The sequence below is a fragment of the Parasteatoda tepidariorum genome, chromosome 5, assembly GCF_982258835.1.
Source record: "Parasteatoda tepidariorum strain Cologne lab strain chromosome 5, Ptep-v5.0, whole genome shotgun sequence".
Taxonomy (NCBI): domain Eukaryota; kingdom Metazoa; phylum Arthropoda; class Arachnida; order Araneae; family Theridiidae; genus Parasteatoda; species Parasteatoda tepidariorum.
This window is the reverse complement of record NC_141759.1, coordinates 101,760,295-101,785,173: the sequence shown is the minus strand read 5'-3', so window position 1 is coordinate 101,785,173 and position 24,879 is coordinate 101,760,295. Positions and strand designations below refer to the sequence as shown.

At 31.5% G+C, this 24,879-nt stretch overlaps 1 protein-coding gene across 1 annotated transcript; it reads right to left on the bottom strand.

The window, feature by feature from the left end:
* Positions 1-21,052, bottom strand: LOC107441075 (glycerophosphocholine cholinephosphodiesterase ENPP6). Its single transcript, XM_016054215.4, has 7 exons — positions 20,735-21,052; positions 12,786-13,160; positions 9,718-9,827; positions 5,826-5,975; positions 4,084-4,227; positions 2,280-2,394; positions 1-609 (listed from the first exon to the last, which is right to left on the bottom strand). Exons 1-7 carry the CDS (start codon positions 20,961-20,963, stop codon positions 365-367), a joined length of 1,368 nt encoding a protein of 455 aa, XP_015909701.3. The 5' UTR covers positions 20,964-21,052; the 3' UTR covers positions 1-364.
* Positions 21,053-24,879: the final 3,827 nt, after the last annotated feature.

The following is a 24,879-nucleotide window of genomic DNA, read 5'->3' as shown; positions in this document are numbered from 1 at the left end:
AACAGGTGCAAACCGTTTTCAGTCACTTAAAAACAATAACGCTGTATAGAACAGGTGCAAACCGTTTTCAGTCACTTAAAAACAATAACGCTGTATAGAACAGGTGCAAACCGTTTTCAGTCACTTAAAAACAATAACGCTGTATAGAACAGGTGCAAACCGTTTTCAGTCACTTAAAAACAATAACGCTGTATAGAACAGGTGCAAACCGTTTTCAGTCACTTAAAAACAATAACGCTGTATAGTATCACCTGATAATTAAGATTTTACAAAGAATCTTACAGTGCGTCTAATAAATTTGACAGGAACTGTACATGCAATAAAAACAATAACAGTTTCAAAAGTGTGTCAGCCTACATGAGTTTCATAATATTTTAAATTTGTGAAGTGATAAACACAGTAAAGAAGACACCACTGAGTAGATGAAATAGAAGTGATGAGGGGCTGACGATTTAATGTATGTGGGCGATGGTTTATCCTTCTTCAAAATTGATTTAACTTTGTCCAAAGATCCATTATTTGGTAGTGGATCAAGATGCAGAACACTGCACATCACATTATACAGGTCAGTCATATTTAATGCATCAGTCAACCGCCTTTCCTGAAAAGCTGAAAAATATATGAAATTATAAATTAAAATAAGTTATAAAGTTTTTAAAAAGAAGATATAGTTGTTGTAGTTCATTTACGTCGCATTAGAGCTGCACAATGGGCTATTGGCAACGGTCTGGGAAACGCCCCAGAGGATGATCCTAAAACATACCATCACAATCTTGATTCTCTGCAAAGGGGATGCCCCCCCCCTTTCGGTAGCCCGACTGCCTGCACGCGAAGTCGAGCACTTTACGGCAGAACAGTTTAACGAGGACTAATACCACACACCCTCGGTCCCTACGCGGATTGATCCAAGTGGTCACCCACCCGCACACTGACCGCAGCCAGTGATACTTGACTTCGGTGATCTGCTTAGAACCGCGTCTTAACGATCAGTTCACTGCGGGACTTAAAATTTTCAATTGCTCTATGTCTCAAAATTAAAAATGAAAGACCTAAAACTGCAATAGTATATTACATTAAAAATGAAGAAATTGATAGTTTCGGTCATGCTTGTGTAGAATTTATGTTGAAAAATTATTAATCAATAAAATATTTAAAAGTTTAAGAGAATAATTAAAAATTAAAGCCGGTAAGCAAGATAAGGAAAAGATAATCTCGTGATTAGCTCACATGATTACATCCGTAAAAAAAAGAGTTCGGTCTAATATTGCATTAATACAGTCAAAGCACAATATTTTAATACAAAAGTTTGAGGAACACCGAAAAAATTAAAACTAAAATAGTTAAAAATGATTTAAAAATAGTTCCAAGAATATTAAATGTACAGAAGCTGGTTTTAAAAAAATATCTGATGTTTTGATTTTATTTTATTTTGGAAATATAAAGAAGATCCACACTGTTTTTAAAGACAAAAGTCTTACTTTAAACTATTCATTAGTATTATTTCTTGGTAGTTGTTTAACAAGTATTCGGAATTTTAACTTGATAGCGATGCATTACTAAAAGACATCAAAATATTTACACGTTGTTTTTATCCAAACACGCGTTTCTACCTTAACTTTGGTGTATAGTTTATATTAATCCATTAACGCTCTTCTTCAAAATGTGGTAACACCAACACTACTCTAAGTTGCAAGTTAAGAAAAAATCATTATCCCAATGGAGAAAGAGCAGAGTTTGCATCTAAGTACACGCCAAATGGCGCGAACGTTTATTAACGTCGCCAACTCTTGAAGCGACCTTGTACAGCCTTCTTTTTGCTTGAGTGTGAAATGCAAAAGTTATTGAATAAAAGCTATTATTTTATTAATAAGAAATGAATAAAAATTGTACCTAAATACACTCCTTTCTTTCGTATTTAGAGAAACTGATGAAAGAATAATAAATATTGTTTCTTGTAGACAATTTTCTTCTTCAGCGAAACAAACATGAAAAAAAAATTCTTTATCTGGCATTTTACTTACTAAGGGCATGTCAACATAAGACGCACCATTTTTAGTGATCTTATCAAATCCTAAGTGGTCTAGTGGTTTAATCAGTTTGCAAAATGGAAGTTCGTTAAATAGTAGTCCGACAGTAGTTGCGACTTAATTTGTTCTCTTGTGAAGTTGTTTTTTGCTTTATTCGTATACAGATTCTTCTTTTATCCGAAATTTTTTTTTAAATGACATTTCATTTTCTTAATTACAAACTGATCACATAAATAAAAATGACATATTTACCAGGACCAGTTGCCAAAAATATTGTTCTCATATCTTCCACTAGAGCAGGATCATAGCCATGAGTACCATGAAGTTTATCTTGGTGACCTTTTAGTGCTTTGTTGGGATCACTTAACTAAAAAGAAAAATGTTGGAAATAAAAATTATATTTTTTTTCCATGCAGATACGAGATTAGTTTTCATAAAAAGTAACAAACTTATTTCACAATTTTCTTTAACAAGATCAGTGGTCGGAAGAAGCGAAACTACTGTAGTCGCTGCTTTTTTCCGTAGTTCGTCGTGCAGTGCGCTACTTTTTAAAAGAAGTAACGTAGTGAGCAATACGATACAAAAAACAGTAGTTAGCAACGATTTCTGAGCAAACAATTAACCTTAGTTAAATAAAGAAACAAAGTTCAAACGCAAAAATTGTATCGAATCTGATTGGTGCAAATCCTTCATGGTCCCTTCAGCGTACACAATGAGAATGCCTCTGTCGCCAAGCGGAAAAATCGGTGCGAAATCGGTTAAATTGTTCATGAGAAATCGAATTTTAAATATGATTTTACGGGAACATTTACAAAAGTACGCCTTTGTGTTTGGTTTCGTTACCTAAAATATCGTCTGCATTAATTAATTAGCATATTTGCCGTCACCCCCTCAAACCATTAAGATTCAGTCCTAGAACGTGAAAATCCGATCATTAAATCGAAAGTTATTCAGCGTGGTTAATTTCTTTGTTTTTCGCTCTATACTTTATTTCTTGGTGGATATAAAAAAGTATTGATGAATTAAATCACGAATATTTGATAACTTCCTGGCATTTCTTAAATCACTGTCGCGAAAAGCATGGAGCTTGAAGGTTAAAAGAATAAAGTCGTAAAGAGTGCAATAGAATAAATAAAAAAAACTATGTCATGTAAACATGAATTAAAACTTCTTAATATCTCTTCATATTTAACCAAGTCAATTTTGTATTCAACATCATTTTGAATATTGGTGAACATTTAGTTCTCCATTTAAGTTTGTCTTCTGAAATTAGTGACTACGTTTGGAAAGTAGCTTGTAGTCGCTACATTTGAAAAAAAAAGTAGTTGTACTTAACTACAAAGAAAATGTAGTTTTTCCAACAATTGAACAAGATGTTTAAATATTAAAGAATAACATTACAGCTGAGAAAATAGAAAACAGTGATTAAATTTTCTAACAAAAAATATCATAGGAATAATTCTAATCTTCTTCTAAAAAACATGTTAATATTTTATGTTCTTTTTTAGAGCTTTTTGTATGTATATTTTGTTATAGTATAGTAAATTTTGTACAAAAAATGCCTAATATACTGTTTCTTAAAGAGAAATCAAATAAATTTCGAAAGTTTTATTATGAAAGTTTTTAGTTTTAAAATGAACTATTATAACTTATTGAGTTACTTAATAAAATATACAAAACAAAATGACTAATTTGAAGAAAAAAATGCTTTAAAAAAAATTTTTTTTTTCGAATAACTTTCGTAAAAAGTTAGGAATTTTTTAAAAAATTTTTTATTATAAAAACATCTGCATTTAAAAACGTGCCACTGGAGCTGAAGTAAATAAACATCTTTTAGTTTTCTCAATATTATAGAAAAAACATGCTAATTATAATAAAAAAATACTACATATTTTTTTTTAAATAATCAATTCATTTTAAAAAATTTATTATGAAAGTTTTACACTTTAAAATATACCTTTAGAGATTAAAAAGGAAATGGGAAAAAATAAACACTTGTTAATTTTCATAATGAAATACATTAAAGAAGAATAATTTTAAATAATTTTTCTCTTACTCCTTTAATTAAAAATCCCTCATTTGCCATCAAGACAATAGGTGTTGTCCGTTCATTTTCTTTGATTCGATATTTTTCTGGAATATTTTCTTTTTTGTATACTTCGACCCCATTCAAATTTGCTTGCTTCATTGCTTCGTAAAGCTATAACATTGAAAAAGAAAAGTTGGAATTAACCTTGATACAGTTTAAAAGTAGTTAAGTCATTTTTAATGCGATCGCATTCTCTTTACGAAAACAATCACCATATATGCTACTGTGAATGACCGAAATAGGTGGTTGTTGACTGCCACCGGTGAATGTTAACAATGATTATATATTAGGTCTACAGTTTGTCTATGTAAAGAAATCCCCCAACCATTTGTCTGGAGCAGTGGCGGTGACTATGGTAACGAGATTTAACTATTTCAAGTTAGGTCATCATTTAAAACAGGTTTCGGCTTGACTCGGCAAGAGATATTGTCTTTATAAGCATATATCTAACTTAGAATATTATAGCCAAATACATTTACCTTATCTAGAATATTATCGCCTTACTTATTTAATTTGTATACATTATTTCCATACGTATTTACTTCATCTAAAATATTATATAAATATGCTGAGTTACCATATTTGGTAAATTATCTCCATATGCATTTTCGCTCTCTGGTATATTATCTTCTTACCTGCTTACTTTCCTTATTTTTTTCTCATGCGTATTTATTTTACCTAAAATATTATTCCTATACGTATTTACTCCATTTATAACATTGTTTCCTTACACATTTACATTACCTGGAATATTTTTTCCACAGACATTTACATTATGAGGAATATTGCCTCCTTTTTATAAGAGATAATATGCATACATATAATTACTAATACCCATGGAGATGACTAATATAATTACCATTATCTACTAATATTTTATCCAGAATATTATCGCGTCACTTACTTATCACATATTGCAAATTATTGCCATAAATATTGACTTTATCTAGAAAATTATTTCTCCACGTGCTTACTTTGTTTATAATTATCGGCATAGCATGTTGTCATTATAAATATTTATCTCTTGCAACATATTGTTTTCATAGGTTTCCTTCATTAATTATATCTCCATATATACTTATCTTATCAATGTTATTTTCATAGATATTTACCTAATCTAACATATTATTTCCATAAATATTTACTTCATCTTATCTAGCATAATATTTTCATAACTTATCTAGCATATTATTTTCATGGAGATTTACCTCATCTTAATCTGGCATATTATTTCCATAGATATTTAACTTATCTTATCTAGCATATTATTTTCATAGACCTTATCTTATCTAGCATAATAGTTTCATAGATCTTATCATATTTAGCATAATATTTCATAGATGTTTAATTATCTTATCTAGCATATTATTTCCATAGAGATTTACCTCATCTTATCTGGTATATTACTTCCATAGATACCTTATCTTATCTAGCATATTATTTTCATAGACCTTATCTTATCTAGCATAACAGTTTCATAGATCTTATCTTATTTAGCATAATATTTCATAGATCTTTAGTTATCTTATCTAGCATATTATTTTCATAGAGATTTACCTCATCTTATCTGGTATATTATTTCCATAGATATTTACCTTATCTTATCTAGCATATTATTTTCAAAGATATTTACCTTATCTTATGTAGCATATTATTTTCTTCGATATTTACCTTATCTTATCTAGCATATTGTTTTCATAGATATTTACCTTATCCAGCATATTATCCTGAGGAATAATCATAGACATTGTTCCGAACGATACTTGATACTTTATGAGATCACTAAATTTATCAATATCAATGAATTTCACATTTGAAAGGTCATGCATTCCGTGATCAGAAACAACCATGAGATTCACCTATAAATAATGATTAAATAGTTTGAGAGGATTCTTAACAATCAATATAACAATAATAATCATAACAATAATAATCTTAACAATAATAATCATAAGACTTTTAGGTGGAAGACTATGTGATCACAGATTTAACAAAATATTTAAACTTGTTATAGATGCTCAGAAACAGTTGACAATTGATTCGCGTTAAATTTTTTAATAAATAACGGAACGGAACTGTAAACTGAAAAAGCTTTAATTAACGGAATTTTCCCGTCAACTGAAAGAGTTATAATTAGCGGAATTGTCAATTGAAAGAGTTATAAATAACATAATTGTCAATTGAAAGAGTTATAATTAATAAAATTGTCAACGGAAAGAATTATAATTAACAGAACTGTCAAATGAAAGAGTTAAAATCATGGTTAATCCTAAGTAATAGAGTACTCTTCACTCGGGTGATTCGGATTTAAAAAAAAAATTTATAAATAATGGAACGTAACTGTAAACTGAAAGAACTTTAATTAACGGAACGGCACTAACAACAGAAAGATTTGTAATTACCAGAATTGTCAATTGAAAGAGTAATAATTAACAGAACTTTCAAATAAAAGAGTTAAAATGGTGGTTAATCCCAAGCTATAAAGCATTCTTCTCTCGTGTGATTTGGGTTAAATTTTTTTAATATATAGCGGAACGGAACTGTAAACTGAGAGAGTTTTAATTAACGGAATGGCACTGTCAATTGAAAGAGTTATAATGAACGGAATTATCAATTGAAGGAGTTATAACTAGTAAAACTGTCAAATAAAAGAGTTAAAATCGCAGTTAAACCCAACACACATAGTTTTCTCTCATAAGTTTTTGGTAAAAAAAATCTTATAAATAATGGAACATAACTGTCAGGTGAAAGCGATATAATTTACGAAGCTGTCTTCCGAAACTGCATAATTTACGATCCATTTTTCTACATCCTTATCTTATAAAACCTGATAGAACATTGTTCTTTGGAAATTTTATTTCCGGTCGCGGAAATAGTTTCGCTATACTTTTCAGACAAACAGGCATTTTGTTTTTTAAAATTTCCGGAAGGAACTAAGTTTAAGACATTAAGAACGTCAGAATCGAAGAGAATTACGAAAAAAAGAGAACTTCAAAATTATTTAAATGAGGTATGTATTTCACATAATATTTTCAAGAGTTATTTGATCGGCCCTTAGAACTAAATAGCCAATACCTTCAATATCAGGCTGTTCTTTGAAATAAAAGCGGCTTGAGACCAGTGCTTACCACATTACCACAATCATACCGTTGGTTACGTCATTGACTCGCAGGGCACGCTGCGGGTTTTTGCGAGAATATTTTAACTTGTAAGTATTAAGAGTAATCGTTGCGTACTCAAGTCAAAGTTTTTGATGATCCCTTAAATTTTTTTTGATGGTTTGTTGGTTTCACTGTGACAGTCCAATATCATTTGATGGTCACCATCATTCAACATTTCCCCTTATGCGTTCATGGTGTTTGATATACAAACAAACTTCCATCATTCCATGTTGGAAAGTGAATACTATGATGGTTTACCATCAGGAGAAGTTTGATTCTCGTGAGTCAACTGTCCATGTTATCCGTAATGGTTCATGATGGTTTTAACTGCACATTTTCATGATGGTTTATTGGGAATTCTTGTTAGTTCTCAAGAATATATCATAAAAAAAATTTTTTATGTTGGGTCATCATGAATCAGCTCGAACTCCTACATTGGGATGATGGTTGTTCGTGATTGTTCTATCATTTGATTTCTAGTATTGTATGGAAATTCGTGATGGTCCATAATAGTAGTACAACAATGCATTTACATTATGCTTTAATAGAAAGTTTTGTTGGTTCAGCAGGAATATACCATCAAAACTATATGGATTTTTTTTGTGTTTCCTTTATTAACTGTGATGGAAATTTTAGATGATCTATAATGGTTCAACAATGCATTTACATGATGGTTTAATAGAAAGTTTTGTTGGTTCAGCAGGAATATACCATCAAAACTATATGGATTTTTTTTGTGTTTCCTTTATTAACTGTGATGGAAATTTTAGATGATCTATAATGGTTCAACAATGCATTTACATGATGGTTTAATAGAAAGTTTTGTTGGTTCAGCAGGAATATACCATCAAAAACATTTGGTTTTCTTTATGTTTCTTTTATAAACAATGATGGAAATTTCTGATGGTTCAACATGAACAAACCATCAAAACAAGTTTCTGTTCTTATGTTGGACCCTGAAAAATCAGTCCACATTCCTACATTAGGGGGATGGTTACCTATGTCGGTTACCATCAAAAATATAATGATTCATGATGGAATTATTAATTATAGCCATCAAGATTATGTTAGTCAATCAATGGAAAACCATCAAAAATTTTGCACTTAGGTATTACAATGTATGTAAGGAAGAAAATCAGGTATTGTAGGAGAAATAAATGAAAAGGAAGGGGGAAAATGCTCAGTGGCAAGGGACCCAAGTCAAAATTTTCAAAGGTTTTCCATTGATGGACCATAATCTTGATGGTAGCCATTAATAATGCCATCATGAACAATTATACTTTCTGATGGTAGCAAACATAAGTAACCATCATCCAATGTAGGAATTCGGACTGATTTACGATGGCTCAGCATAAGAAAACCAACTTGTTTTGATGGTTTGTTCATGTTGAACCATCCAAAATTTCCATCATAGTTTCTTCAAAATCAATAGTTGGAGTGATCATAAACCAATATCAGCCCATTGTGGGAACTGGGTCTGATTTATGATGGTCCAATATTTAAAAAAAATATTGTTTTGATGTTATATTCCTGAGAACAAACAAGAAATACCTTCAAACCATCATGAAAATATATAGTACGAACCATCATGGATTGTTGGTTCATGAGAATCAAATTTCTCTTGATTGTTAACCATCAAAGTATTAAAGTAGCATTTTCCATTATGAAAGGATGGAAGTATGTTGGCATATAAACACCATGAAAGCATAATGTAAAATGTTAGATGATGGTGTTGGATGATCACGTAATGCATTGAAACCAACATAAACCATAAAAAAATTTTGATGGGACCATCAAGACTTGGGGAGGCAGTCATAAAAAAGATACAACTGATGATTTGTTAATAAACAACTGATGATTTGTTAATAAAGTAAATCAAGTCTTCCGAATGTGTTCATTAAGATCATTAAGTTTAAAGGCCTGTTTAGACGATCCAATTTCTTGAACAGAGATTGATTGATATTGATGGAAACTTGTTTTGCTTTGAGCTTTGATCGTGTAAACAAACATCCAAGAACTTGGTCCAACTTCTTGGACGATAATAGAGCATGTTCTACTTTCCATCCAAGTTTTTTCTCCCTTAACCAATCAGCGTCTTAGGTTTTGTGGCGTCAACAATCAGGCAGCAAATTATGTCATCTTCCTGTCTGTTTTCATATATTTTAGTCCAAATAAATTGATCTGTTGCGGTTTATTTGTGTTGTTATGATTTTATTTGAATTTATTTAGCAATTTTAAACTTATGTAAGTATTATTTTATAATGTTGAATATGAACAATGCGCATGCGCGAGTTTTTCTTTCAACGAATCAGCGACATTCAAGAACTTGGATAGTGTCAACGAATCATACAATTCCTTGGACAGAGAAATCCGTCCAATTTCTCGGATTCAAGAAATTGGACCGTGTAAACAGGCCTTAAGTTAATGAAATAAAAATTACTTCGTCATCCAAACCAGCTTTTCGTAACTTCTTCATCATGGAATCTAGAATGCTATCTATGTCATACAAAGCTTCTTTCATCTCCTTTGAATTTGGACCGTATTGATGACCTTTCAAAAATATATAATAACAGAATTAAAGTCTCAATTGAAGAACTTGATTCCATTAAAACATAAGTTAAAACATTTAGTCAAAATATCCATTAATTTTGGTTCAAGAACACGTCCACTCGGAAAATCGTTATTGGTGATTGGTGACTAGATATTTACGGCTACAATCCGTGGCCAAATTATTCGACGCACTATAAGATTCTATGTAAAATCTTAATTATCAGGTGATACTATACAGCTTTAGTGTTTTTACGTGACTGAAACCGGTTTGCACTTGTTTACGTTCGTGTATCGATTGGTTAAATTGGACGATATGTAATATAAATTCGACGATATATTACATAAATATAGAATATTTATTATATCAGGTATTATATTAGTATATTACAATATTTAGACTCAATTATTAGACGCACTGTAGTTTTTAAATAATTACATGTTTTGCACCAGTTTATAGGCAATACTCTTTTATTTAAACACACATGTAATGGGATTTTTTCATTTACTTCCTATTTGTATTTATTTTTAACGTATTGCTTTACAATGTTAACCAATTGATACACAAACGTGAACAATTATAAAATTCGTTTATCCAAAGATAATTCTTTACAAAATACAACTTACAGTAAAGTAATTAATATTTTTCATAATTTTATTTATGACATTATTTAAACATTTTTAATTGTAAAGTATGCAATTTTTACATCATTTTAAACAATACATTTATACAAAGCAAAATACAAAACTTAAGCGAAACGGTCGAATAGTTCCTGAGAAAGTGAATTTTTAAAAATGCGACATTCGTAAAAGTTCGATTTCTCAGGAACTATTCGACCGATTTTGCCATGCAAAATTCCATTCTTTAAAATGACTTGAAAAAATTTACGTCTTATTATTCAAAGTTATTTCGACTGCAATTAAATAAAATATAATGAAAAAATATTTTTGTATGAATTTATCTTTGGATAAACGAATTTTATGATTGTAAGCGAAAATGTTTTAGTTCGCTTGAAAAATTCTTGAGATATAATGAAATGTGTAAAAAATAAAATTAATATTAAGGGAACCAAATTTTTCTCAGCTGTTAAGATTAAACTGCTTGAACCATATTTCCCAGATTGCGGCTACTTCCTAAATTTGTGGGGTCAAAATCTGAATCCGTCGGGGGAAAAAATGTATGTTTATGCAGGAAAAGTACGCTTTTGTGTCTGATTTTGTAACTTCGAATATCGTCTTCACTAATTAATTAGCATATGTACGGTCACCCCATCGAACCATTAAGATTGAATCCTAGAACTTGAAGATCCGATCATTAGATCAAAAGTTATTCGTTGTAGTCTGTTCTTTTTTTACGCACTGTGCATTTAATTGGTGACCTGGTGACCGCATTAGATGGCCCAGCCCAATTCATCTTTTGAATTTTGATATATTTGATAATGTTAGGTGCTTTATAAAGGCAGTAAAGTTCATGGCTGAATCTCCTTCTCCATTGTCCGTCAATCTGTTATCTAACCACCAAAAAAACTTTAAAGGATTTTTCTTCCAAATCCACATTCGTCTTTTGAGGTCATAGTCCACGATTCCAAGGTGAAGATATTATAAGTTTTTAATATAGTAATATCCTGATTCTAAGTCTGAGGACACTGTGATGCCACAATAGGCATTTCCTAGCTTATAACATTTCTTTTTTTTTATCTTAAATTTATTTTTTTAATCATTCATAAATAAATTTTAATTAAATTAAACCAATTATTTCACTTTTATGACATTTTATAAAAATCTAATAGAAATGTTTATATTATTTTCTTAACAGTCACTGTAGCTTCTAACTTTTCATTTCAAAACGAATGTAAAACTCGCTAATTCACTGTCGCAACTAAATTGGAAACAAAATCTATTTATAACCCTTTACTCCTTATTTTGTATCACAAAAATGTGCAGTTACGTAGTTATACTAATTCTCCCAGTCTTTTTGGCGTATAGCTTTCGCCAAATTATTTTCAAATTTAATATTACCTGTCTTGTTTTGTTCTTGGCTAAGTTATCTTTCCATAAATCTCCAACCATGGAACTTTTCCTGTACTCCTAACTGTCCGTTGGGGACAATTCAATTACTTTTAATTTTTAATTCTTGGCGTTGGAGCTAATTAACGGGTTTTTTTATGTTACAATAAGAATGATTCTCTTGATCCTTTTAAAAGACTTTCTTCTTTATTTTATAATTTTAGAATGTGGCCGTGTTCATTATAATAAGATTTACATAATAAATAAATTTTTCGTAACCGTTTTCATTTATTTTTCTAAAATAAATATCCCTCCTTTATAACAAAATAAGAATATATCTCACACGGCCAAAAATTATACTTAAATTCTACAAAGAAACTACATCCACTATACAGTAGAGAACTTTATTTTATAACCATCGTTAAACAGCAGACGTATAGGGTTTACGACTACTACTAATGTTCAACTCAGAAGCCTTGAAATTTTGAACCCGATTCAGATGACAAGGGAACTCCTGGATTAAATATTGGGTGGCAGTTTACCTTCAGGAGGGACTTTTTGATGGAACGAACCTACATTTTCGTAACATGGACAGGAAAACCACGAAAACCTCCCACGGTTACCCGGACGGCTAGGGATCTCTAACCCACGATACGTCTACCAGTTAGGATATTTTTACGTCAGCACTGTGGTCGGTGCGAGCAGGGTGAGGAATTCAAATCGACCTGCCATCGCTGGGAATCGAACCCAGTTCACCTAATTGGAAGGCAAACGCTCTATCCCCTGAACCTTCGCAGCTCACAGTAAATAATTTGGTCTAAACTGCTATGAAAGGCATAAAATGTGATTTAACTATCATTACTCTCTTTAATTGTGAACTGTTTGCATAGATATCAATAAAACTATCGAAAAGAAGATTCTAATCAAAGAATCTATCTGAAATAAGTATCTCACCTGCGTAATCCGTAGAGCCGTAATACATTAGAACAAGCGATAATCGATCCTTAGGAAATCTTTTGGATGGTTTGAACATTTCAACAATATCATCAATCCTCTCCAAAAAATCTTCTTTTTCTTCTGGCGTTGAGGGACCAAAACGTTCTCTCTCGCATATTGCAGGATGGTAACCTCTGATCCTCGCTTCGCATCCGCCCCACCAATACATGGCAGATGTCAGCTGGTTCTTTTCGGCTGTGATCCAAATAGGCTCTGCCCCGTTCCACCAAATTGGATCCGTGGAATTTGGATCTAAATTCCCAAGGTAATAAGTATCCGTATCGTTATCGTAAAGATAGTTATCAACAAATCCATGGTTTTCTGGATAGAGACCTATAAGCAAACAAATAATTAATATTTCATTTTCTACTTGAGAAAGTCCATGGCAGTTTTTCTCTCTATAAGAATTCGAATTTTCCAAAACACAAGTGCCTTACCTAATGAGAGGACACTCACATTAATAATTTAATCTCTTAAAGACCACATCTAAGCCAAAAAACATACTTAGGTAGTTAGGTACTTTACTTACGTCACACTAGAGTTGCAAAATAGGCTATTGTCAACGGTCTGGGAAGCAACCCTGAGGGTGACCCGAAGACATGAAATCGCAATTTTGATCCTCTGGAGAGAGAATGGCTCCCCGGGTTTCGTAGCCCGAAGACCTGCGCGAGAAGTCGAGCACTTTACTGTACAACAGTTTAACGAGAACCGATACCGTGGACCCTCGGTCCTTACGCAGGCTGATCAAAGTGGTCATCTGCCCACTTACTGACCGCAGCCAGTGATGCTTGAGTTCGGTGTTCTACTTGGAACCGTGTCCTTACGATCAGTTTACTGCGGGACACATAGGGGAAGAAGGCTACCTTTCATGGACATAATGCAAACTAGTCCTCTAAGGTTACGTGTGGTCCTTATGTATAACGGGAAAAAACAATATTTGGGAGAACAACAGTTGAGGTTCTAGAAACGGGTTTGCACCCTCCTCTCCTCCTATCCAATACTGGAAATGGGGAAGAGTTTAGATGAAGAAGAAAAGTTTTATCTTTACCATACATGCAGTTTGTCCAGCAACTGATTCAGAGGTCACGTACCTTCTGACTGTCACTTTGCTTCTTATGCGCATGCGTTGGAACTTAATGTGTTGGAACAAATGGCACTTTGCTATATCTGAGTATGTTGCTCACCCTATAAGTCGTTTTTCTTGTATAGCATATTACACCGAGCAGTTCCCCGTGTTAGTTTCGTAATCCAAGAGCTGGACTCTCCAGTTCTATATTCTTTGTCTAAGCAATCGAGTGATTCTCCATTCACATACCATATATGAAACGAAACTTTCTGACTCTAGCTGCCCCAGATCACATGAATGTGATCTCAATTCGGCAATCTAGTATTAGTACGTACACGTATTTTTTGTTATACGTACATTTTTTTTTTTTCAGTTTACTTACGAATATGTATTCCAGTACTGATTTAAGCTTTGTTTATCTAAGCTCATTCATCAAATTTGAAAATAACATGAGGGAAGGGAGGGGGTAATGAAAAATACGCAAAGCGTAGTTACATATATACAATATATAAATGAATAAAACATTAAATATAACAAAGGAAATAAAAGCGTAAATAAATTCGCAGTCTAGATAAATAAAAAATAAAATACACGATGGAAAAAATAAAATATGTACATCTATACAGCGGAATTGATAAAACTTTCGAAGGGATGCTGAAGAGTGGATGCTACTCTTGAATCCCTGCATCACTCCCCCTTCCCCCCCCAAGGGCTTCTACGGTGCAGAGTGATGCAGTTCATCTTGAGTAAATTAAAAGAGTGCGATAATAAGTTAATTAAAGTATTTTGATAGGATACCGTCGCTGACGAAGAAGGCGGTGGCGGGGCTGAATTTGGCGTTTTCGTAAATTAAGCGGAAGTCGAAAATATTATTGAAATTACATTTTGAACATCTTGCAGCTTCCTTTTTAAAGAAGGATGTGCTGAGTCGTTGTAAATAATTATTTTAAGTGATCTATTTTAAGATCTTTATGCATCGTATTATTGCTAATATATCAGGGCGCACGTGTAATTTTTCGGAGAATTTTATTTTGAAAAATGTTAAATTTTCTAATTTCGGTCTTAGTTAACGTTCCCTGTGATGGGGAGGCATAGGTTAGAATAGGTCTAATGCACATGATGTAGATCAGTGGCCCTCGAAGCCTTTTTTTTTTAGCCCACGAACTAAAATATATTAGTTGCCATTTTTTTGCGGACTATTTTCGTAAAAAATCTACATGGGTTTAAAATATATTTCTTTCGTTTAAAGAAACCTAATTTCTTCGTTTCTGTGAAATTTAACATACCAACGCAAAGTGGGCCAGAAGACCATGATCTTTGGCCAAAGGTCAAAAATTAAATTTCAACTAAAATATGTTTAGGCAGCTTTGATATCGCCCAAATTAAGTATTCATAATCATTCCAAACATTATAATTTACTTTTTGGATCGACGAGAGAAAAATATAGTGAAAAATATGTTTAAAAGATTTTTTTTTAAATGTAAGTTTTAAATTTACATTTCGGAAATATATATAGGATTTTCACCTTTCTGTTACATTTTTATCAAAGTAATTAGTCTGAAATTATAGTACAATTTTTCAATGTGTTGGATTAGTTAATACTCTTGATAAACTTATAGTTTATATCTTATCATTTGACATTTTACAATGTTTGAATGACTTTCGAAACTTAGTTCCAAAAAGTTCCACGAGGTAATTAGCTAAACTTTTTTTTGTCTTCTTTGATGCTTCTTTTTTCGAAAAAACCTGCCCCATTTTGCTCGTATTGCAAAGGTGGACTAAATATACCGAAAAACCAAAATTATGTTTTTTTTCATGTTTTCGCATTATTTTGTAATTAATTCGCGTTATTTTGTAATATTACTTCGGAAATATAATTTGCTTTTCATCTTTAATATAAAATTACGAAAATTATTATATTTTTATTTCTATTTTTAATTATTTAAAAGTACTATATTATTTTTTTTATTTTTGCTCGCCATATTTCAGCCGCCATTTTGTTTTTTTGGTGTATTTTTAGTGTATTTCAAAATTTCAACTATGAATTCAATTTACCTGCACATAAAAACCCCTAAATACAAATTTTGAAACAAATTTTATCGAAATACTAATTTTGGCAACGAAACCTTGGATGCTGGCCCACTGTGGAATGCGATAATAACTTAATTAAAGTAGTATTTTGATAGGATATCGTCGCTAATGGCGGGGCTGAATTTGGCGTTTACGTAAATTATGTCGAAAATATTATTGAAATTACATTTTGAACATCTTGAAGCTTCCTTTTTAAAGAAGGATGTGCTGAGTCGTTGTAAATAATTATCTAAGTGATCTATTTTAAGATTTTTATGCATCGTATTATTACTAATATGCCAGGGCGCACGTGTAATTTTTCGGAGAATTTTATTTTGAAAAATGTTCTAATGTTTTTTAATTTGGGTCTCAGTTAACGTTCCCCATGTGCACATGATGTAGAAGGCCCTCGAAGCCTTTTTTTTTTGTGGCCCACGAACTAAAATATATTAGTTGCCATTTTTTTGAGGACTATTTTCGTAAAAAATCTATATGGGTTTAAAATACTTTTGTTTCGTTTAAAGAAACCTAATTTCTTCGTTTCTGTGAAATTTAACATACCAACAGTACAAAGAATTTATTTCTCAGGTTTTGTATCCAAGATTCTCGTTTTTTTTTTTTTTTTTTTTTTTTTTTTTTTTTTTTTTTTTTTTTGTGAATATAATTTAGCGTGTGCGAATCAGAAATTTTCTCGAAGCAATTCCCCCATTAACTTTTTGAAACCACTCATTTTGGACGAAATTGTTTACATTTATAAATTTTAAAAATCATAAAAGAGGGAATGAATATCATGTTTTATTTAAATGCCTTGAATTGAATATCGCATGAGCCGAAAAGGAAAAAAAATTTAATTTCATATGCTCGAGATTTTTTTTTTTTTTTTTTTTTTGCTATAATTCCTAATAAGTTGAAAAAATGCGATAGATTAAAAAAAAACTTTGATAAAAATCTGACAGTAATATTTAATGTTCCTTCAAACCTAAAAGAGTCCTTTATAAAATTTTGATAAAGTTGTGGCCCGCCATTTGACTGGTGTTTTTAATTGTGGCCCCAGGCCACATGTAAGTTGGAAACCCCTGATGTAGATTGTTCTATTGGTGTTTAAGACCATTTTTGAGTTGGATGATAAAATTGGAACGAGGGCATGGTAGGCAGATTTCCTTTTTTAATAACATCAGTAATATGCTTATTCTAATCTAATGTGTTCGTTAAGGTAACACCTAAGTACTTTGCACTGTTTACAATAGGTATTTCTTGATTAAATAGTTCTTTTTTAATTATCATCTATTTTCTTTCATGACTTTTCTTATGATAAGTAAGTTTGATTTATTAGGATTAATTTTTGTTTTCCATATGGTGCACCATTTTCTATTGATTTTTTCTTGTCCTGAATTTTAATGAGGGCTCTTTTAGGATGTAGTGTGCATTCTAGTAGAAATGGTAGAAATCACATAAATCTCGGTGCGCTGGCTCGAAGCGGCATTAACCGATTCATCTGTAGTAATAAATCGATGATGAGGAGGAATGGAGATGGGAGGAAGAGGGGGTGCTCAGCACCAAAAGATCGAGAGAGGGTTCGTGTGACATGGACAATCAAGAAATGTTGAGTGGCATGGGGTATAATTAAACAACAATATAATCATAAACAATATAAAATAAAATAATCATGAAGATTATGATGATCGATAATATTAAGGAAGGTCTGGGCTAAATATTATATATATATATATATATATATATATATATATATATATATATATATATATATATATATATATATATATATATATATATATATATATATATATATATATATATATATATATATATATATATATATATATATATATATATATATATATATATATATATATATATATATATTTACAACGCACAATAATCAATCCAAATTGAATAAAAAATAAGATAAAAATAAAATAAATATATACAATAGGAAAATAATCAATGACAGAAAATTATGTCATGAGCTCTGTTACAGAGGTGACCCTGGCGTCCTGGTTGAATAACCACTCCTCTTCTGGGTTGCTCACCACACTACGTTTAATCATACTACATATTCCTTTGGGAGTGTATTCTAGTATATTTTGGCTTTAAATAGGAATAATTTTTAAAAAAAATCATAGAGGTAGTTACGATTGAATAATCAGAGATAATAAATAATTAAAAATAAATTGAGTTTCTACCATTTTTTACTTTTTTAGTCTCCCATGGCATCCCTGCAATAGGTATTTAATACCAAAGAATATATTATTAATAGTGACAAGACAATACGTGGGGACAAGAGGTTTTACATGGGGACAAGAGGTTCGCGTTAATTTTAGGAATTCAGGTATAACACAAGTACAATATACCCTCGATATCTCAAAAACCTTGTTATGCAAAAAAAAAAAAAAAAAATTATTTTCCTCCTTGGCATTATATATTCACCTAATATTAATTTGAATTATTATGTCGAAAGAGTTTGTTCTCTAAACTTTGTTATGTCGAATTTTTTTCGAAATGAAAATTGAATTTTTTCGGTAGAATGGCAATGCAAAATTATTGTACTCTAATTCTTTTTTATTTAATGCATCCCTTTTTTGTCTCACTTTTAAAAATAATATTATCATTGTTGTATTTAGACTTATAGTCAACTATCATTACATACACATTTAATAGTAATTATTCTTATGTTACATGACTCAACTTCTTAAAGTAATATTTTAGAATATATTTTTCTACTTTTAAAAACATATTTAGTTCTAAACTTGTTTTCTTGAAATTTTTTAACGTCCCTTCAACTTTGAGGTATCGAGAGTATACAAATCGAGAGTATACAAATCGGAGTATACAAATCGAGAGTATACAGTGCGTAACCAAATTATTCAACACAAAATAAGTACTTTTTAAGCACTTTTCAAGCACTCAAAAAATATTTTTAAGCACTTTAAAAAAATATCATAATTAGGCAGAGTTGGAAAGTTTTTGGCAATCGACGCTCTTACCTTGCTTTAACCGTCATGTCAAAAAAAAACCTTTTGACATTGTTTTCGACAATTGTCAAAAATCATGAAATTTTGAAACATGTAAAACGAATGGCGTTTTCATACGCTACGGACTGACTATAGGCCGAAATAGATTGGGGTTGAATTAATTACGAAAATGTTGAATAGAACAATCTGAACTGTGTCTTTTTGCATAATGCGAAGCGAAAATCAACATAGTAAAGGAAAAATCTCATTTTGAAAAAGGGAAAATTAAGCACTTTTTAAAAAAACGCAATGAAAAAAGCACCTTTAAGGGCTTTTAAAAAACGAAAATCGAAAATAAGCACCTTTTTTAATTCGCTACGCACCCTGTATACTTTGGGTCGATACTATTGACTTAAAATATTTGGTTTCTTGATCTTTTACTATCAGTTTTTAAATTTTTTTGCAAAATGTAGCTACTCTGGATTATTTTCTCCGCAATTTTGAGATGGAAATGTTGGTTGCAACTAACAGTTTTTGATCAATTTTAACCCCTTGACTTTGAGGGACTATCATCTGTCATAACTCTAAAATTAACAATTTTTGTAACTTGACAATAAGTAATCACAATATTTTAAGAATTTTAAAAATTATATGCAAATATTGTATTTTACTTTTTTTAAATAAATTAACGATTATATTAAATAATCGACCCAATTTTTGAGTATACGACTACTATTGTTCAACTCCGTAACCTTGTAATTTTGAGCCCAATCCAGAAGACAAGTAAAACTCCTGGATTAAGTATTGGGAGAAATTTGCCTTCGTGGAATACTTTCTGATTGAACTAACCGGCATTTTCGTTACATGGAGCGGAAAACCACGAGAACCTCCCACGGTTAGCCAGACCGTCTAACCCATGATCCGTCTATCAATGAAACCGTCTATAGGATGTTTTTTTTATGTCAGCGCCATGGTCGATGAGAGCCGGTTGCGGAATTCATATCGACCAGCCATCGCTGGGATTCGAACCCGTTTCACCTCTTTGGAAAGCAAACTCTCTATCCCCTGAGTCACTACGGCTCAAAATAAAATCTTGACAAAAATAGCTAAAGCAAGATGGCTTATACGAAACAAAGACCTCCATAAGGTTTTAAAATAGAAAGAATTTCTTGACAAAGCTCTAAAGTGTCACCCAGCAAACTTTAATAATGTTTTTCAGTACCAGAACCTTGAAGAAAACGAATGCATTAGATCTACATGGCATGATCAAAACACCAAATTTATTTATTAATCGGGCCGTGATGGCTCAGGGGATAGATCGTTCGCCTTCTAATCAGGGGAACCGGGTGCGAATCCCAGCTATGGCTGCTCGATAAGAATTCCGCATTCGGCTTGCACGGTCCACAGTGTTAATGTAAAATAACCGCAGTAGTAGATGGATCATGAGTTTGAGTCCCCTTGCAGTCAGGCTAACCATGGGATGTTTTCGGAGTTTTCCTCCCCATGTAACGCAAATGCTGGTTAGTTCCATCAAAAAAGTCCTCCCCGAAGGCAAATTTCTCCCAATGCTTGATTCAGGAGTTTCCTTGTCTTCTGGATTGGGTTCAGAATTACAAGGCTACGGAAATGAACAATAGTAAACCCAAAATTTGTGTCGGCTGTTCAACGACGGTTATAAATAAATTAACATGTTCACTATTTTAATAAAAATTAAGTAATATAATATAATTAAATAGTGCAAATTTAAGAAAATAAAAAATAAGTTTAATAGATGATTGATTCTATAAAATCTGACTTGCCAGTAGCGATGGTATACCAGTTGGGATAAGAAATGGAAGGAAAAATCGGTGTAACATAAGGCGCTCTCACCCCCGTATCGGCAATCCTTTTGAAGCCTTTCAATTTCGGATCATCTATAAGATCCCACCTTACACCATCCACTAAAACCACAATCAGTTTCGGACCACCTTTTATTTTTTCGAAAAAAACACAGAAAACTATCGCGAACAATATAGCACTTCTCGTCATGTCTATATCTTCAAAGGGAACTGAAACGAAGAAGAAGAAAAACTATTTAGCTGAGATCGTCTGGACATTCGAATAATTGTGTAAACAGTTTCCGAAAGAGCAATGTCACGGAAAGTTTCGTTTCGTAATCGAACAGGTGGTGCAACAGATGTAAAAACAGTACTGAAATCAGATTTTCCGCGTTACTGCACGCGGAGAGAGAAAAAATTTTGTTCTCTTCCTGCTTTTCTTCTAGATCTGGGAGCGTTTCTGCATTGTCACAGTAGTAAAATTGCTTAGTTTGCAAAGAGCTACTAATAATTTTAAGGCTATTTAAAAAGAATGCTCGTTTGAATTTTGATATCTAAAATTCTACTTATGCTATTTATATCGACTGCTGTTCACATTTTTAAGACGAAAAAAAAAAGAAATATACCGGAGAAAGAACACAAAATTCAAAGAATTCGAGAATGATAATAAATTACAATGACATTAAAGAAAACTATCATATATATATTCAAAAGGTAGAGAAAACATGGAAAAACAATTACACAACAATGAAAAAAGGGGGAAAACGAAAAATAATAATAAAAATAACAAGAAACTGGAGAAAAAAAAATCCGAAGAAAAGGAGAGAAAAAAATGAAGAAAAATCCGGAAAATAAAAGATATTTTATTTTTATTTTCCGGATTTTTTTCCTTCCAGTTTCTTGTTATTTTTATTATTATTTTTCTTTTTCCCCCATTTTTTGTTCTGTAATTTTTTCCATGTTTTCTCTACATTTTGAACTTGTTTCATGAGTTCTGTTTATTTACTTGCAGCTTATGAGCAGTAAATGAAACTTATTGTTTTTCTTAATTTTCTTCCTGTTTTTTCCTTTTTGTATTTATTTATCGTGCTATATATATATACACACACACACATATATATATATACACAGTCCAGTCACATTAATGTGACCACTATCTACTTTCGACCTCAACGGTGACATTCACGTCACCGTTATGGATAGGAAAAAATCCAGTAGAATCCGGGGAATTTTAGGGATATTTATGGTCATCAAAATAGAACAACTAGCAATATTTTCCAGTTATGATTAACATTAAATAAAATTGAAATGTTATGTGCTAAGCTAATTCATAATTTTGAATAGTAATAAGCACTTTATTAGTCAAAAATAGTTGAAGATTTTTTTAAAAATTATTTTGAGAAGGGCTGAATAAAAATAAACTGAACAAACTTTTCAACTGATTTCTATAAAGGAGACCAGCTTTTACTCTCATTGCTCCAGATTACTTGCTTTCATTGATTTTCTGACCATTTAATGTGTTCTTTTGCCTACTTTACTCGTTTCTCGCGTTGCTTTTGATTTAAATGGGGTTTTTTCCTTGGAATTCTAACTTGTAGTCCAAATCCTGATAACCTTCTTCTTATTGTTCTTGAACTTACTGCAATACCCGCTGCATTTATTTCACATCTAATGGCATCTGATGAAATTTTTCTATCTTGAATGCATAGCCGTTTAATTTTTCTATCGGCAGTAGCATTTTTTTCGGCCTGATTTGGCTTTATTTTCCACTGATTTCGCTCACTGGTTTCTATATTTAAGTAAGCAATAAACTGTGCAAAATAGCTATTTCGATAGAGATTTTTTAGAAAGCTTAGGAAATTTTTTGAAATATACAAGAACCAGGAGAAACAGGCAAATTCCAGTAGTCTACTGGATAAATCCAGTGGAGTTGGAAGCTAAACACTGGGCACTGAGGGGTTGAACTCAGAAAACAGCTCTTCCAAATTTACAGTGCCAACCGGACTGTGTAGTGTTCAACCTTGCACCCGAAAGGTCCTGGGATTGAATCCTGGAGAAAGCATGGATGTTCTTTCAATCTTTGTACTATCTGTCCTTACTGTGGGAGCAACGTTTCCCCCCCCCCTAATATGTTGCCCCCTGAAAGGGTGGCAAGTAAATCCCCCCTACCGATACCTGAATGGCGAGTGTCAATCAGATGGGCATTTAAAAAAATTTTTTACATCAGTGGAAAACTGTTTATTATCATCAAAGAAGACGACTTGTAAAACTTGATGCTTTTCCAAGTGTCAAAATGCAGGAAATAGTTGTATTAACCAAAATATTTAAAGATAACTGGTAGAAAATAATAATATTCAATTGATTTTAAAAAATTTTTAGTTGTAAGATCTTTCAGATTCAGGGTGGCCACTCAAATCAGATTTCAAATTTCCCTGATTTTTCCAGATAAAAATCTTAAAATTTCCAGGTTTTTGTTTCTTTTTTCTTATAAAGTGTAGGATGTGTACAAGAAAAGTGTCGGTATTATAAAATATTTCATTCAAAATATTATTTTTTTAACATATCATCTTGAAAAAAATAATTTATTTTGACAATTTGGCAAGATTTTTTATTTCATTTTTAATGTTTTGATAAAAAATTTTGAATCAAAAATCATTAATGCAACAATTGTAAAGATTTGTCAACAAACATTGCTGTTAGCGATTGTAAAAAAATGTGATTGGTTGGTTTGCTGGGAAAAAATAATTCATAGATTTCTTTGAATGGGAGTAGAAAAGCTTTCAGAAAAAAGGTGCAATATGAAGTCTATTATTATTAAATTATAACCAACTAATTTTTGGAGAATTTCATAAAGTTAAAAATACAAAAACATTTTGTCAAAATAGAAAAAAAAATTACCGACAAAGCATCAGAACAAACTTGAGCCATAAATGGATTTAGCCCCAAGGACAGAATTTAAAAACAGAAGCTAATTTCCTAATCCCTTTTTTCCACCTCCACCAGAATCTTTCCTAAATTGCACAGTCCCATAACGGTCAAAGGTGTCTACATTCGTTTAGCAACCATGGTAGAATTTTATGCGGCATTCTAGTTTAACAGAGCTGTAATGGAGCAAATTTTGATGCAAGCAAAGTATCGCTAAGTTGATGATATTTCAACTGTTTGGCGATACATTTCCGTTTAAAAAAAGTGGGTAAAATGGATGAAATAATTTAAATTAAGAAAATTAGTAAATAATTTAAATTGGTGAAATTAAAAAAATGATCAAAGAAAAAATTTCCAGCTTTTCTTTAAAATTCCCTGATTTTTCCAGGTTTTTATCCAAATTTCCCTGACATTTCCAGGTTTCTTCCAGTATAAAAAAAATTCCCTGATAATTCCAGGTGGGTGGCCAGCCTGAGATTTTAATCCATTCCTTGCCAAGAAAGCGCAAATACAACATTTCGTGAAGTTAAGAAAACTAAGCTTTATTAAAAAAGGTGGTAAGATATTAATGCTAACTTAAAAAAGGGATGTTTTTTATTGCTAATTACCAGTTTCAGTGAGAAAAAAACAACTCACAAACAAATAATTTCAGATTAATCGAAGCACATTTATCCCTCTATGCCAGTGTTTCCCAAACTTACGACTTTTGTGTACCCCTTGTAAATTTTTCGTAATGCTGTGTGCCACTAATAAAAAAATTAATGTATCTTTTTAAAAATATGTTTATTTTTCTTTTTCGGTACCAAATGTTGTAAATTCTATCCAGCGATCCGTATTCTGTGTTAAAAATAAAAATTATATTTTATAAAAATAATCAAAATAAGTGGAATTTATTACAAACCATTACTATAAAAAAATTGCTCAAAAGTTAAAAATCACAACTGGCTGTTGACACCACTCATTTTTAACTGTTAACCCTGTAAAAAAAAAAGCCAATAGAAAAATACGTAATCGCAAATTTTCATGGCTAGTTTTGTTCTTAAATAAAAAATGTTGAAATTTTCGTTTGTTGCAAGATTTTTTGCATAAGAACGCGTACCCTCACTAAACTGTTCCCGTACCCCTGGGGGTACGAGTACCATGCTTTGGGAAACACTGCTCTATGCCATAGATGAAGTGTTTCCCAAAATGTGTTACGCTTA